General features: G+C 38.7%; 1 protein-coding gene across 8 annotated transcripts in view; it reads right to left on the bottom strand.

The window, feature by feature from the left end:
- The window catches only part of LOC143020629 (monocarboxylate transporter 9), a 541,387-nt gene that overhangs the window by 85,061 nt on the left and 438,838 nt on the right, over positions 1-17,488 (bottom strand). For 6 of the 8 annotated variants that reach the window (XM_076177112.1, XM_076177115.1, XM_076177114.1 and 3 more), the window contains 2 exons: positions 7,006-7,141; positions 5,980-6,195 (listed from right to left, as the gene is read on the bottom strand). In XM_076177112.1, coding sequence (XP_076033227.1) covers positions 5,980-6,195; positions 7,006-7,141 — 352 coding nt within the window. The remainder of the gene's footprint in view (positions 1-5,979; positions 6,196-7,005; positions 7,142-17,488) is intronic. The other 2 variants (XM_076177110.1, XM_076177111.1) reach the window with 2 other exon arrangements.

Raw genomic sequence — 17,488 nt, 5'->3', positions numbered from 1 at the left:
TTCCCATGAGGCTGTTTTCGGAGGCACATAATTTATCACAAACCTTCTGCTCTTCTTATCTCTGTCTTCCACTTCGATCATAATCATCTCTACTGTATTCTTTCCATATGTGACACACCTCACGTTTATATCCTTCTTAGTCAGGAACATAACTCCACCCCCTTGTTTTGTCTTTCTGTTTCTAATCCAATAATTATATACATCATGTCCTACACTGTTGGGTGGTAGTGGACCTTTTAATTTCGTTTCTACAATTCCCATTATGTCCAGTTCTTTTTCCTTCAGATAATCATTCAGCTCATTCAATCCTGTTATTAATCCATGTATATTTGTGTAAGACACTCTTAGTTTTCTGCCACTTCCATTGTGTTCTCTGTTTCCCTTTTGTTTTTCTCTTGTGTGTCGAATTTCCTTAGTTTCATATTCACTACTCTCCAATAGAATCTCTCTTTTTCTGACTCTGTTCTGTTCTCGTTTTTTCCTTAGCTTCAAGTCTATGTTTTTTTTTCTTCCTCTCATTCTTCTTTATTCATTTCCCTTTTTATCCATACCTTTTTATATTGTTCACTTGCTGCTAGTTTCCCTGTTTTTGTTAAGATATTCTCTGCCGTCGTTTGTGATCTGAATTTAATCTTAATTGGTCTGGTCTTATCGGTACTATACTTTCTGAGTCTGAACTTCTCTTCGATTTGTTTAATTATTTCTGGTTCGTCTTCCTGAACTAATTGTAGTTAACTGCTTACTTTTTCATTTTCCTCTTTGATTCTTGAGGTTCTATCTGGGTTATGTTTCTCTTCCATTCCTAATATAATTATACATTTCTTTTTGTCTGCTAAGTCTCTTACAATATTCTCCTTCTGTCTCATCACTTTGATAACTGAGTTTTCAGATTGTTCTTTCATTTGCTGTTTGATTATATCAGTAAATGCAACTTTACTATTTTCCTGTATCTTTCTCCACCCCTGTGCCTCTTTTGCTATTGTTTCTTTATTGTCTTTATTGTTCCTTTTTAATTCTTTATTCTCCTCTTTTACTTCTCTTAAATGTCTTTTTAGTTCTTCTATTTCATCAGTTAAGTTTTTGTTCGCCTTCTCTAGTTCCTCCAATCTTTCAAACTTTTCTGCAAGTTTTGACATTTCACCGAACCTAACCTCCCAATGTTCAGTCATTTGTTGAAGCCTTTCCTCCAGTTTTGCTAGTCGGGGAGGTTGGTATCCGCCTCCCCCTCTTTAAATCCTTGGAAATTGTTATCCTTACCTTCCATTGAATTGTTCTTATCTATGTTTCTAATCTTTACATGTTTGTTAGACATTTCGTCGTCACTAAATTGGTCGGGACCTCTTTTGTTTACATGGCGTCTGCCTGCCTGGGCCAAGTCCTCTCCTTCCTCATTTCCTTCCATTTCCCTCAGTAATCCCTCCCCTTCTCCTTTTTCCTCACTATCCCCTACACCACGAGCAATTTCCCCCACCCTGTAAGTACAATAGGTACTTCGTTTGCTTCAGGATCCACGAAATTTCACTTTTTCTTCAGAACGTCCTGTAAACCGTCCGTTCGTTGAAGTGTGTGTGTGTGTGTGTGTGTGTGTGTGCGTGTGTGTGTGCGCGTGTGTGTGTGATTCACCTTGGTCTTTGGATTACGTGTTTGATTCGTGATGAACAGCTGTTTCCCTCCCGGAAGAGAGCTCAGAGCTCGTATGACCAATCTATGGGTAATGCTGTGACCTTACACGCACACACACACTCAAATTCCCGTCCACGAGAGTTGGAATAACGACTCGAAGCGCAGTGGTACTGAAATTATTTTAGCCCTGGGCAGGATTCGAACCCGGACAGCCGTAGTGACAGTCGGGGGCTCTACCAACTGCATTTATCTAGCTCTATCTTACGAGAAGGGGAGCTACGGTTTTGGTGTCCCGTGTCTGTATCTTGCCATATCTGATTTGCTCTTAAATTCTTGTATTGTTCTTGCACACACTATTGTTTCATCCAGTTAGTTCCATACATCAACCACTCTGTGGGGATTTTTTTTTTTTCGTGCCTCTTCTATAACTGTCGTTTTTGAGTTTCCATGTCCTCTTATGTTTGTCTAATCCCAATTTAGTAAGTCGCCTCTTTCCAGGACTTCTACACCTTTCATAATTTTGTAGATGAACAAGACACCTCTTTCTCTTCTTTGTTCCAGAGTCGATAATTCTAGTTTTGATAATCTGTCTTCATATGACATTTTTGATAGTGCTGGGGCCATCTGACCATAGTATTGCTGCATACTCCAATTTGAGTTTTATCAGTGTGACTAATATTTTCTTTACCATTTCTTCATGCAAGCAAGTAAAAGACACTTTTATTAATCTTAACAAGTTATAGGTTTTGCCGACAATTTTGTTTATATGTTTGTCAGGGGACATATGTTTTGTGATGATCACTCCCAGGTCTTTTTAGATCCCACTTTCGTTACTTTTTTTCACCCATTTTATATTGTCCTGATATCCTTTTTTTTTCTTTACTTTTTTTTTCCAAATTCGATTATGCTACATTTCTTCCCACTTCTGACTTCGATCCCAAACCCTATTCAAATTTCTCTGTAATGAGTCACTGTCCCTTTTAGTACTCACTTTTCTTAAAAATTTTGCATCATTTGCAAAGAAGTTCATGTAACATTCCACACCTTCACCCATGTCATTCACGTAAATAGCAAACATTATTGGTGCCAATACTGATCCTTGTAGAACTCCATTAATTACATCTTCCCAAGTAGAACTCTTATCTCTGAGGAGAACTACTCTCATTTTTCTTCCTTGCAAAAAGTCCTCCATCAATTTCAGTAGTTTTTCTTGTATCCCTCCTATGGTTTCCATTTTTCTTAATATATATATATATATATATATATATATATATATATATATATATACATATTTATACATATACATACATATACATATATATATGTATATATATATGTATATATATATATAAATGTATATAAATATATATATATAAATATATATATATATATATATATACATATATATATATGTTTGTGAGGGACTTCATCAAAATCTTTTTGTAGATCTAGGGATGCACAATTAGCCCACCCATCCCTTTCTTGTATTATGTCTAGTAGTTTTGAGTAAAAAGAGATCAAATTTATGGTACATGATCTTCCCTGTCTAAATCCGGTTTGTCTTGGATTTAGTACTGTATATTGTTATTCTCCAGATGTTTATCCATCTACTTTTTATATATTTTTCACAAATTTTAGCTACTGTGTTTGTGAGGGAAACTGGTCTGTAATTAGTTGGGTCTTCCTTATTTCCTCCTTTATGAATTGGTACAATATCAGCATTTTCCCAGTCTGCTGGTATTTTTCCTTCTTGGAGTGAGCAACTTATTATGTTATATATTTTGTCTGTTAGTTCTTCTTTACATTCTTTTAATATCCAATTTTCTTTTCCATCTGGGCTGTGCAATTTCCTGACATCAAGGTCCATTATTTGATCCATTATTTCTTTCTCTGTTACTCTTATTTCCCTTAGGGGGGGGGTGTATTTCACTTCTGATCCTTCATTCCGATGTTGCGTTTCTTCACTAGTGAAAACCGACTTGAAGTGTTTGCTCATCGACTTCCACCGTTTCTGTATCTTCTGTGTATTTCATATTTCCTTAGTGTAGTTTCACTATTTCCTGTTTATTTTTTAGTTTACCACTTTACTAACGAGACGTGGCAACTGACAGACCTATCAGGCCTAACAGGAGGAGGGTGAGAAAGGTGAGAAATTTACTATTTATAGAATAGTTTTGGCTGCTCCTTACATTTTTCTGTTATGTCTTTTTCATAGTTTATTTTTTCTTCCCTGCGTATTTTTACATATTCGTTTCTTTGATTAATATATATTTGCCGCTTTCTAGGCTTTTTGTCTTTTCTCCATCTGTTCCAAGCTTTATCCCTTCTGTTTTTCGCTTCGCTGCGTCTTCTATTAAACCAGCACTTAATATACACCTTTTCCTGTTTTTGCTTTGGGACATATTTATCCACTCCTTCTTTGTAGATTTTCATAAGAATCATCCATTTTTCTTCCACTTGTGTTTCTTCCTTGTAGAATTTTTCCCAGTTCGCTTTAAGAAAAAATCCTAAGTTTCTCAAAGTTCGTTTTACTATACATCAGTCTTCCCTTTCTGTGTTTCTCATTTCTATATATTTCTATATATATTTTTCCTTTAGTTCTAACTCGAGTAGCATGTGGTCACTCTTTGCAATTGGTGTCTTGTATTAAATCTTATCTATTTCAGGTTTTGACATAAATAACAAATCTAATCTAGACGGTTCTTCGTTATTTGTGTCATTGTATGTTCTATAGTCATGTCGAGTAATACATTTCCCCATTGATCCTCTCCACCTTTCACTGTCATCGCTTCACAATATATTTTGGAATTAAAGTCTTCCTTGACGACCACATTATTTCCATCCTTCAGCATCTCGTTTAATGATGTTTTCATTTCCTCTAACATTTTGGAATAATCTCTCTCCAAGACCTCGTTTTTGGGGGCATATAAATCACTGCAAACTTTCTGCTTTTCATGTTGCTATCTTAAACTCTTATTGAGATCATCTCTACCCTGTTCTCTCCATATGTAACTTACGTCACATTTAAGTTTTCCTTAACCAAGAACATGACTCCTCCACCTCGTTTTCCCCTATTTTAAGCCAGAGATTATATAATCTACGACTAACATTGGTACCAGTGGACCCCTTAATTTTGTCTCCACAACTACTATTACATCTGCTTTTGTTTCTGACAAGCAATTGTTTAGTTCATTCAATCCTGAGATTAATCCATCTATGTTGGTATAAGCCAATTTTGATTTTCTATTTCCTCCATCTCGTTCTCTAAATCTTTTTTTCTTGAATATACAATTTTTTCATTCTCATATCTAACATTCTCTAACAGAACTGTGTTGTCTCGATCTCTGTTCTTTTCTCTCTTTTTTTTTCTTTGGCTTCTTTTATGTATTTTTTTTCTCTTTCCTCATCATTCATGTCTCCTTTTATCCATATATTTGTATAGTGTTCGTCGTTACTTGCTAATTTTCTTGTTCTTGCTAAGATTTCTTCCGCTGCCATTTGACCTTGATTTAATCTTTAGTGGTCGACTTTTTCCTTTTCCTTCTGCATATTTACCAATTCTGTGCATTTCCTCTATTTCTTTTTTTAATTCTTGTTCTTTATCTTGTACTACTTTTAGAACAATTCTTTGTTCTCTATCTCTCAGGAACCAATTTGGGTTATGTTTTTCCTTTAGACCATATATTACTATACACTTTTTTTTTGTCTACTGTGTGTGTGTGGGGAGATATATGCATGTACATCCTAACCAAAGGAGGTCCCCCTAACTTGAATGAAATTGTCTGTAGGTAGCCAGAATAATATGAATATGTATACATAGAGACACATGCAAGGAATTTAGTTGGGTTGCAATACACCTAATATACCTCTACAAGATGGTCACACCACCATCGGGGTAGATGCCCAATATTAGTAATTATAAACTAGTTCACTATATTCCAATGAAAATATTTAAATGTGCATGCTTGACCACCCCAACACGTCAATGCTTATTTGCTAATATCGTATAAACTTTCATTCAACAATATAAATACACCATAATGTTGTATAAAGATTAGATCTAAATGCTAGCAACTATGTACAAAGGAATGCTAGGTCAGCAGTTTGACATAGGATGACCGGGAGCAGACCGAACCAATGGTAGTCTATGCAGCGAAATCTTACTGACTGGAAGTTCTGCAGATTTGTGTGAAATGATAAGTGACCATTTATAGAAACTCGGATTTGGTTTTAAACCTTCATATATGTAAACATGACAAAGTATACAGAGAGACAATGACCCGATATTCTGATTAATCTATTTAAACAAGTGATGGTAGCAGTGGGGAATAATGCTGGATAAAGAATGTGACTTACCATAGTGATGGCTGTAGTGGTTGGCAAGGACAGGAGCACTCTCGATACGGGGGTATCTGGCTCGCTGGGTGAGCTGACGGGGGCTCCGCTCTCCTGTGGGGGTTGTGGCGGTGGTGTTGGTGGTCGGCGTAGTCGTTGTCCCCACAGTCTGCGTCTTGAGGTCTGTCTCGTTCTCGTTCTTGTCAAGGACCCTGGGCTTCCCGTCAGGACCTTCTTCTGAAAGGTAAAGGGGATCAATGTGAAAGTACATTCACCCTTTATGATAAACTTAACACAAAACTGGTATCCAGGGGTCAGATTTAGCAGTATTGTGGCATAATTATCTCCCTGATATTCATTGCTTGACATCTAATTCTGACTTTCTAAATTAAGCTGGAAAAGTATTTGGGTGATAATTCTTATTCAATTTATTCTTCTCGACCTCAGGATTCCCATCTCCTCTCTTCCTTTTCTCTTTTTCCTCTTTTTCCTTCCAACTCGAAAACAAAACTCTCGCTTCTCTTTTGCCTCCTTTTCTAGTTCAGTCTCATTTTTCTCTTACTCCTCCCCCTCTTCTTTTCCTGCTCCTCTTTTTCCCCTCTCACTCAGAGACAGAGTTCAGGTTTTTCTTTTAATCTAAGCCAGAGTTTTTTGATGGTTCTTTGTTGTTCCTAAATTTTTTCTTCCTCCTATTCCTTCTCCTCCTCCTTTTCCTCCTATTCTTCCTCTTTTCACTTCTTCCTCCTATTCTTCCTCTTTTCACTCTTCTTCCTCATATTACCTCTTTTTCCTCCTTTTCTTCCTCTCCCTTTTTCTCTTTTACCTTCTTTTCATGTTCTTCCTACTTTTATTTTGCCTTCTCCTCACACTTCTCTACTCCTCTTTTCTTCTTCTTCGTTCTTTTCCTTCTCTTCCTCCTCCTCTTGCTACTTGTCCTCTTCCTTCTCCACTTCCTACTTCTCTTCCTCCACCTCTCCCTTCTCCTCCTCCTCCTCCACCTTCTTCTCCTCTGAAAGTCTCTTGTACAAGTAAACTACACATACTCACCTTCGCCTTCTTCTTCGATGATCGGCTCCTCTGCCGTCGTGACCACGATACCGGGGAAGCTGAACCTTTTGGCACCGGCCCCGACAGCACCCCCATGGCGTTCCAGCAGCGTCTTGGCCACTGTGCCGCCCTGCAACTAAATCAAAACCGTTGTCCTCATTCGAGGTCGTGCTGATAACAACGGAGATGGATGTTTCTTACTTTCTCCTTCACTGATATGATACACCCTTGATTGAGAATTAGGATTTTTCTATATTGGCATACAATCTTATTGAGATGTTAGAATATAATTTCCTTGTTAGAGGGTTAAACCAATCTTTCATAGAAATGCAAGTTCTTAAATTAGGTTACGGTCATACTAACTAGGCAGAGATTTCTTAAATACTTCACTTCATTATCATTAATTGGAAGCATGCACCAGGGGTGCCTTAATTCACTCATACACTTTCACTAGTCCCCACGGTTTTTTGGAATAAGTTCTCACGCAGCTACCCTTTACATTACAAACAACTCTCGATAGGTTCAATCAACTTGTCCCAACCATGAGTTGTCTCTTGTGAATGGGATCAATATCTGGGAAATGTGTGTTCTTGAATTATGTTGATACCTGAGTCTCACGGAACTGTCTCTGGTTTGATATGAAGTCATTCCAGTGATACCCTATGATTCTCCGAAGGCACTTAGTACCAAAAAACATCGAGACGTATCTTCAGGTTCGCATTTAATGTGCATGTCTCACATCCTTATGGTAAAAGAGGCAGTACAAGTGACTTAAAGGTTCAGAACTTAGTCCTACATAAATATCGACAATACTCAGATTGAGTGAGCCCATAACATCACGTACAATGTCAATCCTTCAAAAGACTTCCTGACATGACACGCTACTGTTATATACTATACTACCGAGGTATGTGAAGCTTTCCAAGAACTCAATGTCCTCACCACATGAATGGGCAGACTAAACTGCGTCACACAGAAAGCCCCTAAATGCTTGAATGTCTCTTCGTCTGGGAGACATGGAGACCAAGTGGTCTCAACTCTTTGTGTACTGACTCGAGGGCTTGGAACCAGGATCTCCAACAACTCCGAAGGAAAGACAGAATCATTAGCTAAGAGAAATTCAGTGACTTTAGTGTTGCCAATAGATGCTCCGAAACAATGATCAGAGTTGAATAGTGTTGAAGTGAAGACACACTCTTGCCTCGCTCATGAATTGACAGGAAATAAGCTGGACATGCCTCATCCATACTTTACAGTACTCTCTGTCCCGGAGTATAAGCTATACCTCAAATCAAGAATCCTTGCAGGAATCCCACCGATCCATAAAAGATCCTAGATCACCCCATGGTACATAGAGCCAAACGCCTTCTTGAGATCATCACAGGCTACAAGAACCACTGTTGAAACTCACGTTGGCAGCCCACAGGTGCACAGAGCGCTTGAAACCAGTCAGCTGTCGACTTACCAGGCGTGAATTCAAGAGTGCACAGGCCTCTAAAATTAGCATATACAAGAGATCCTGTATCAGCAACCTATGGGTAAGCACCTTTCCTGGCACACTAAGCAGTGTAATACAGCGGCAGTTGCAGTCCTGCTGGTCCCATTTCCACTTCCAGATAGGGATGACCATACATTTTTTTCTAGTCAGAGGAAATGATATCGGAATGCCAGACAGTGGACAGTACCGCATGCAACCTGAAGATCATGGCCTCACCTCCAGCTATGAAATTCTCCCACTGATGTAGATGCCAGCTGCCTTTCCACCCTTTAACTTTTACCTCTGACAGAGAGGGAGGAGATTTGTCTATAGGTGGGTTGACAGCCGCCACCTGAACATAATCAAGAAGCTGTATGCTCGAAAAGTCGCCCATGAGCAACTGCACAAGGTACTCGACAAAGATGCTACAGCCCTCCATGCCTAACACTAACTGGACATTAGCTGTTTGGATTGTGTTCTCATGGGTCACAAATTTGGAACGGAGTTGTTTCAAAGCTCAATATGAATGAGGTCATTTGCATTAAAATGGCCCTCAACATCCTCAGTGATTCCCATGACATACTTCTCATGAAAGTTCTAGTCTGCCATTTTTTATTCTCCAGCCATTCTGGCAGCACATCCAAAATCCATAATCTCTAATGTCTTATGCGATGCCACATCTCTTCTCGCCCTTGGATGCTCTCCAATATACTCATCGTTGGCTTTCATAGTTTCACATTTAAAAGTGTCCCACATTTTCTCAGGGTCCTCAAGGGTGGCAAACAGTTCAAACCAATTAGAGATTGCCATTGCATACTCCTGGGTACAGGCATCATCCCTAAGTTTCTCCATATAAAATTCAGATGGGTTACTTTTTGGGATTATCTTGGAGTTGATGTTCAATCTGAATGTTATTACTACAAGTCTGTGATCAGTCCCAAATATTTTCAGCACTATGATAAAACCTACAGTTCTGTAGGATTTTCCAGTGAATACCAACGAGTATATGATTAATCTCCTTGGCCACCCTTCCGGCATTGCTATACCCATTACATTGGTATGGCTTTCGCCTCGAACCAGGAACAGCTAATCCTCAGCCTTCTGGACTTTGCAAAGTTTATAGGTAGAGAAATGTTTGCATTTCTGTTTTCAAAGCCTTAGGGGACAATACTTACTTTATAGTATGTCAATAACCACATCAAAGTCACCTAAAACAAGTTTGTCTCACAGTGGTCACTGGTGAACTGTAGATTCAAGCTTGGCATAGAACATCTCTTCAAATTCATACACCTCAGTAAGAGTATATATTGCAATAAGATATTAAACCCCAGGTGTACTTCAACCTCACCAACATTATACACTCATCAACTGGCATAACCTCCATAATAATGTGCTTTATCCGGGCCCCATCTGTGAGCCATGACCAGCTGTAGATGTAATCATCACTACTGATCTCACCACTGCTTGATCTTCTCATCTCTGAGAAGGCCACCATATCCAATCTTTATTTCTTAAGCTCCCCCGATAAAAATGGTAGTCAACTGTCTGAGATATAGAGAATATTCTAGGTGCACACATGGAGAGCCTGTCGTTGGCTCACCCAAGGCTAAGCTCGACGTTTTTGTGCCTCATTCGCATCACCCTGGCAACCCACACAGCAGATTTGGTGGTTTTCACAGGGGTAGGCTGCAAACCCAACCCCATATTCATGATTTACCTTCCCACGCCCCCGCCCACTAACGACCTCAACATGGAGAGGCCAGAATTTGGCTACAGATTTTCACCCAACAGTACCAATGGTCTTGGGATACTGTATGCCCCCACTAAGTTGGCACTCAAGGGAAACAGCCGCTGACCATGTGCTGTCGGCCCAGGTGATAACTGATTTACTCAGGGCATGTCTAACCCAAAGGTTCAAGTCAGGCAGCCTACCCATTCTACACTTCCGAGCCAGGAGAAGCCATCTGTCCTGGCCTGAATAGAGGACCAAAGAGGAAAGTTGTTAGTCCCAGGGGAGCACCTCAGTACAACCACAGCATTGGAATATCATTTAGCCATCAGGGCTCCTGTCTCTAGGTCCTGCAGGGAAAATTATCATGAAAAATAGGTATATGGGGATAGACGCAAAAAGAACACTATATGAAAGGGTGATTGCGCCCATGACACTACACTTTCAATCTAAAGGATGCAAAAAGGAAGAGGTTAAATGTGTTAGGGATCAAATAATTAAGAAATATGGTTGTGGTTACATGTATTGATAAAGTGAGAAATAAGGTGAGGCGGAGAGCAGTGTTGGAGAGTTGGGAAATAGGGTTGTTCAAAGAACGCTGGGGTGTTTGGACATATGAAAAGAATAAGCCAAGAATGACTAATGAAAAGAGTGTAGAAGAAAAAGGTGGATGGTGTGAACTTGAATGGAAGACCGAGAATAAGGTGAATGGATAGGGTGAAGGAAACTTTGGGGAAGGAGTAAGAGATTAATACGTAGGGGGAGTTTCTGAATGGATGGGAAAATGACGAGGCTCGAAGGGGTTTCTTCTTGTCTGCTGTATAAATTATCAAGTCGATGACAATTATAACTACGTATTGAAGCGGTACGTGTTAACTAACTTCAACTGTCAACTTGCTGTGGAGGTGCTGTGTTTTGCTACATTGTTTCTGACCCAAGGACTGGACTAGAGGCAAGGGCAATATTTCATCCACAAGGAGCTAAGATAGAAGGGACAACAAATGGGTGTTACAGTAGAACGGGTGTGGGATGGATGAAGTATTTTCCTAATACTATTTACCTAACTGTAGTATACAGGAAAGGAATAATGCTCATTCGGTCTTGTCTCCCATTCTCTAATTTTCTAACATACCTAGACTCAAATTCATGTACAGTTCCAACTCTATATCTTTGATTTCCAATTATCATATTTAGATTTGAACTTTTGTATTGTTTAAGCTTGGGCTATATGACCTTCTAAGATATTCCACATATATATACATCTACACAGACATGACAGAATTGAATAGACATCAAGAGAATTAGTTTAATTTATTAAGCAAGCAAGTGACACAATTTAAGTGCTTATAAATGGTCACAATGTTAATAACTAATACTTGGTTGACATCCCCTTTGCTTTTTTTTCAATGCAAGGACCCTTCTAGGCATGTTAGTGATTAATTCATGAATATCGTATTGAGGGATTTCTTGCCATGTTTCCCGTAGCTTTGAAGATGGCTTCCTGTTCTTTTTGCGAGGTTGTTGGTCTACTATGCCCCAGAGGTGTTCAATAGGGTTCATATCCGAGGACTGACATGGCCATGGAAGTTTCCTGATCCCATTTCGGCTCAACCTATTTTGTATTGCTTGAGCAGTGTGACAAGGAGTTCCATTTTCCATAAATAGGAAGACATTTTTACTCATTCTACCACTGGAGAATATTGGAATGAGTCCTTCCGTTAATATAGAAACATATTTGCCTGAACTGATGTTTCTTTGACACTCCACATGCTCTGATCGACCATCACTCCAAATTGCACCCCACACCATTATTGAAATACCCCCATGTGTCACTGTTGGCTGCAGTCTTTTGAGCTCAAACTCTTGACTACAGAGTCTCCAGACCCACACTCTTCCACTGTCAGAAAATAATGCGAATCATGACTCCATCAGAGAAAATGACAGTGCTCCAAAAGGCCACAGGTCTCTCCACTATCTCAACAGTCCAATCTCTGCGCTCGATATTGGCTGGGCGAAGGAGTGGTTTCCTTCTTGCAGCTCTGCCATAGTAACCCAGCTTGTAGAGATACCTGGCAGCTGTTCTGGGACTGACATCAGTTTGTGCTGCTATGTCAGAGGACTTGCAACGTGGATCCTCTTTGACATTTCTTTTGACAAGAAGCAAGGTTCTTTCTGAGAGCCCTGGACGACCTGAAGATTTTGTGCCCTTCTTGCCCTCTCTGGTGAATTGTACATTCTATTAACAGTAGAAAGTGGTATTGACAGACTTTCAGATATTTTGCGTTGACTAAGTCCACCTTCATGTTGACCCACAATACAACCTCGCTGATATTCAGATAGGTCTACTGATTCTTTGGTTCGTGGCATGCTTGATTAATCTTGTATGTAATCTGAAACAAAAATCTAGGTGAATATAACATATTAGGTAAATTTGAGTAACATTAAGCGTTGAATAAGAGCAGAAATGCGTTTTAATTGGTGTCTATTCAATTCTATCATGTCTGTGTATATGGAAAACTGTATTTCTTCACATCCTTTCGACATGTGGTCTTTGTTAATTTACAACCATGACCTCCTATCTTTAATCAGATCTCTTCTACCAATGCAATATATCCCTTTTAGTGACCTGAGCACTGTAATAATGTCATATCTTTCTCTTCCATCTTTCAAAGTTGGCAGAACCAGTACTTTTAGTCTTTCCTCTGTTTATCTGCCATATTGGGGACCAGTTTGGTTGCTGCCTTTGTGTTCTTTTAATCTTGCTTATACCCTTCACTTTGTGTGGGGACCATACTACTGATGCATATACCAGCATGTCATTAACATAAACAAGAAACATTATTGGTGCAAGCACTGAACCTTGTGGCACTCCACTCATTAATGCTCTTCAGTTTGACATCTTCTCCTTTACTAATGTCCTCATGTATCTTTCCTTCAAAACGTCTTTAATCCATTCTAATAGTTTGGCTCTCAGTCCGCCAACATGCTTCAATTTCCACATAAGTTGACTGTGAGACACTTTATCAAATATCCAGGTACTCGCAGTCCACCCACCCCTCTCTCTCTTGCAGCAGATCAATCACTCTCGAGTAAAAGCTTAAAAGGTTCAATGCACATGACCTTCCTGATCTGAAGCCAAACTGACTCAGAATGTTATTTTTTTCAAAACATTTGGTCTGTTGACCTTTTACAATTCTCTCATAATTTCACTATTGTGTTGGTTAATAATATTGGCCTATGATTTAGTGGTGCTTCCTTGTTTCCACCTTTGTGAATTGGGACCACATTTACCCTTTTCCAATTAAGTGGCACAATGCCTTCTTTCAATGAACAAGTACTAAGACTGGATCTTATCTGCTAGTTGTTCCCTACACTCTTTAAGGATCCAGCTTGTGTATGGAATAGGGGGCTATGTTTATTGAGTGACTGAAATGACAAAATAGAGTAAATTCACTCAGTAAATCACACACAATGGAAAATGATGAAGAAGAAAGACATAAATATAGTGAACCAATAAAGAGAAGACTGGATGTAAGTAGAGTGGAATCACTCTTAGGAGTCATACCAAAAAAGACTTGTAACATTGAAATTCCAAGAATAAACCAAAGGTTAGGTAACACTACCTTTTTCTACATACATACAGTACATATACATATACCAAGGCTTTTTCCCTCCTGCACAAGAACATAAAAACATAAGAATGAAGGAGACGGCAAGAGACCATAAGGTCTACACTATGCAGCTCCGTATCCATTACCACCTGTCAAAGTTGTCTAATCGTTTCCTAAAACAACTGATAGTGTCAGCGCTTACTACAAGGTTACTAAGTTTATTCCATTCGTCGACCACCCTATTAGTAAACCAATTCTTGCCGGTTTCCTTTTTTAAATCTAAATTTGTCCAGTTTATAACCATTACTGCGAGTCCTGTCCTGTTGTTTTATTATGATGACCTTGTTTGCATCACCCTTTTTAAAGCCTTTGATCCATTTCAACACCTCTATTAGATCACCCCACACTCTGCATCTCTCCAGAGAGTGTAAGTTAAGGTGCCTAAGCCTCTCTTTGTAAGGTAAATTTCTGAGTCCATGTATCATTTTGGTCATTCTTCTCTGTACTGATTCTAGTGAATTGATGTCCATTCTGTATGACGGAGACCAAAACTGTACCGCATAGTCAAGGATGGGTCTAACTATCGCTAGATAGCGTTTAATAATTACCTCTGTACTTCTATTCGTTACCATCCTAGCAATGAAACCTAATGCGCTGTTAGCTTTATTTCTGGCGTTAATGCACTGTTTCCTGGTTTTAAGGTTCGGACTCACTAGAACTCCAAAGACTCTCTCGCACTCAGTTTTCTCTAAAAGCATGTTATCTAAGCTGTATCTATTTTCGGGGTTGTGTAGCCCTACGTTTAACACGTTACACTTGGAGATATTGAAATTCATTTGCCATTTCACCGACCATGTGAACAACTTTTTAAGATTATCCTGCAGAATCTCTGTGTTGTCTCCTGACCTAATTAGGCGTCCTATTTTAGTGTCGTCCCAAAACCGAGCCCCGGTGGGACCCCACTAGTAACATTACCCTATATAGTTTTAATCCATTTATGGTGACCCGCTGTTTTCTGTTACTAATCTAAGCTCTAATCCATTCTAACACTTTTCCTCCTATGCCATGGGCTTTGATTTTATTTAGTAGTCTCTGGTGTGGCACCTTGTCGAACGCTTTGCTAAAGTCAAGGTAAATAACATCGTAATTATCATTGTTATCTGACGCCTTATATACTTTAGTGTAAAAGGATAGAAGATTAGTCACACATGATTTACCCTAGGAAAAACCATGCTGTGAATCACGAATTAAGTTATGTCTTTCGATGTGTTCTCTGAATCTATTTACTATTACTGATTCAAGCATTTTTCCTATAACCGATGTCAAACTGATTGGCCTGTAGTTGCATATAGACGATCTATCTCCCTTCTTAAAAACAGGAACAACGTTTGCTTGCCTCCAAGCAGTAGGCACAAAACCAGTGTCTACTGATTTATCAAATATTTCAGTTAACTGGTCGCAGATTTCAAATTTAAACTCCTTTAGCATTCTCGGAAAATTTTCGTCTGGACCAGGGGATTTTGTAGCCTGGTTGACCACTATTTTACTAATGCTGATATTAGACTACTTTCTTCATCGCCTCTGAAAATCGGATCGCAGTCAGGTACTTTATCTAACCTCTCATTAGTAAACACCGATAGAAAATAATTGTGAAACTCCTCACTCATTTTTCACTCCGATTCTATCATGACATTTTCATCGTTTTTGATTGGTCCTATTCTTTCTTTATTTTTTCTTCTATAGAGATGAAAAAACCCTTTGGGTTGGATCTTGCTTGACTAGCAACCTTAATTTCATAATTACGTTTTGCTGTACGTGTATTCTTTTTAACCAGCTTTGCCATTTCGTAAGGGAGGTAGCTTTTTTCTGAGTTTGCAAAAGAAAGTGAAATACCAGGTGAAATTTTAAAATGGGAGAGAAAATCAAGGTATAGAAATATCCTAAGAAATCAGGAGATTACAGAATTAATCAATTAGATTATAGATCTGAAAGCTGAATACAGGGCAATGTATAAAGAAATGAATCAGTTAAAACTTCAAAATGCTGAAACCAACAGAGAGCTTAATGATCTAAAAAAGGAATTAATCATAGTCAAAAGTGAGAATGAAAGAATGAAAAATGAAGATACAAATGAAAATGAGTCTTTGAAAAAAGAAGTACAAGAACAAATACAATCGGTGAGCAAGAAAGTGGGAAAAACAATAAAAGAGACAGATCTCCATGAAATAGAAATCAATGGAAAGTGGAACAAGAAAAAAAAAAAATTAAAGAAATAGTACAGTAACGAGTGGAAGAGAATGCTAAAGAAGCAGTTATTAAAGTAATCAAGGAGAAAGATAATTGAGTCAGAGAAACAGTGGATAAAAAAAAGTGCATTGTAGTTTATGGTATTCAAGAAAAACATAATGTAGCTATATGCCTAAGAGAAAGAGAGGAGAAAGAAAGTCTAAAAGAAATACACGAAGAGGGGCAAGAAATAGACAAAGAAATAGAAGTACAAAGAATGGGACTGTACTTGAAAGAAAAAAATAGACCACTAAAAATTAAACTAAGATCTCAAATGATAGCGGAAGAAGTACTATCTAAAACAGCAAAGTTGGCAAAAAGCGAAAATTACAAAAATGAATGGATAAAGAGAGAAATGAGTGATAAGGAAGATGAGAAGGAAAAGACACTAAGAAATGGAGCAAATGAAAAAGAGAAAAGAACAGAGATTGAAATGAACAAGTTTTCTTTGAGAGTACTAGACTTGAGGCTGAGAAAATTGTATCTACTTACTATAAAGCGCGGAGTTTTCTCAAATTGTCAGTTTTCACAAAACCATAGTGAGCTTGAGCGAAAACGGAAAGGGGTCCGGCGTTTTTGGGCCACGTCACGTTAAGATAGTGGTCGTGTTTTTTTTTTTTTTTTTTTTTTTTTTTTTTATCTTTTTATCTTAGGCACCATGCCCGCCAGGGAACCCGACGCTAACAAGAAAAGGCGTCTTCGCCACTTTTTGAAATGGATTACCGTTAACCGGAAAAAATAAAAAAACAGAACTGCAGAATGACAAGAACCTGCATGCCCAGTTACGTAACGAACACACAAAAGCTTTTCCGGATCTGTACAGAGACGTTAAAACCTTCCGTGCCAACGCATCTGTTCGAGAATTCCAACGAAAAGTGCTTAAATTCAACGAGACGCTACGAGAACTTGAAGATTTCGAGTATTCCGACGAAATGTTTGACAATTTTGAACTTTTTGACGGAGAAATTGAAGACAGCGTTTCTGAAAATTTCTCGAAACATTATTTCGTCGGGTATAAAAACTTTGTGAAATCGGGCGAAAAACCCGACCACAAAACATATCAAATGTATTATCTAGAGAAGGCCTTCAAAACGTTCAACCAGGCAAAACGAAGAAACAAATACGCCATCAGGAAAGCTATGAAAGACTCCCGTGACCAAAGGAGACTGAACAAAATCCGTCAAGACGAGGAAAAGGCGAAGCGGCGCCGTAGGCCAAGCACCCGTGGCGGAGCCACGGCCGGCGTCAGCCGGGTGCTTGTATAAATAAAAAAGAAACATAAAAAAAAAAAAAAGACGGTGAAAGGAAGAAATTATGAATAACGTACACTAACATTGATGGCATGATTTCAGGATTAAATGAATTAAAACGACTATCTGG

Source organism: Oratosquilla oratoria, chromosome 40 (genome assembly GCF_046742065.1).
Source record: "Oratosquilla oratoria isolate Oo_2021 chromosome 40, ASM4674206v1, whole genome shotgun sequence".
Lineage (NCBI taxonomy): Eukaryota > Metazoa > Arthropoda > Malacostraca > Stomatopoda > Squillidae > Oratosquilla > Oratosquilla oratoria.
This window is presented reverse-complemented; position numbering and strand designations above follow the sequence as displayed.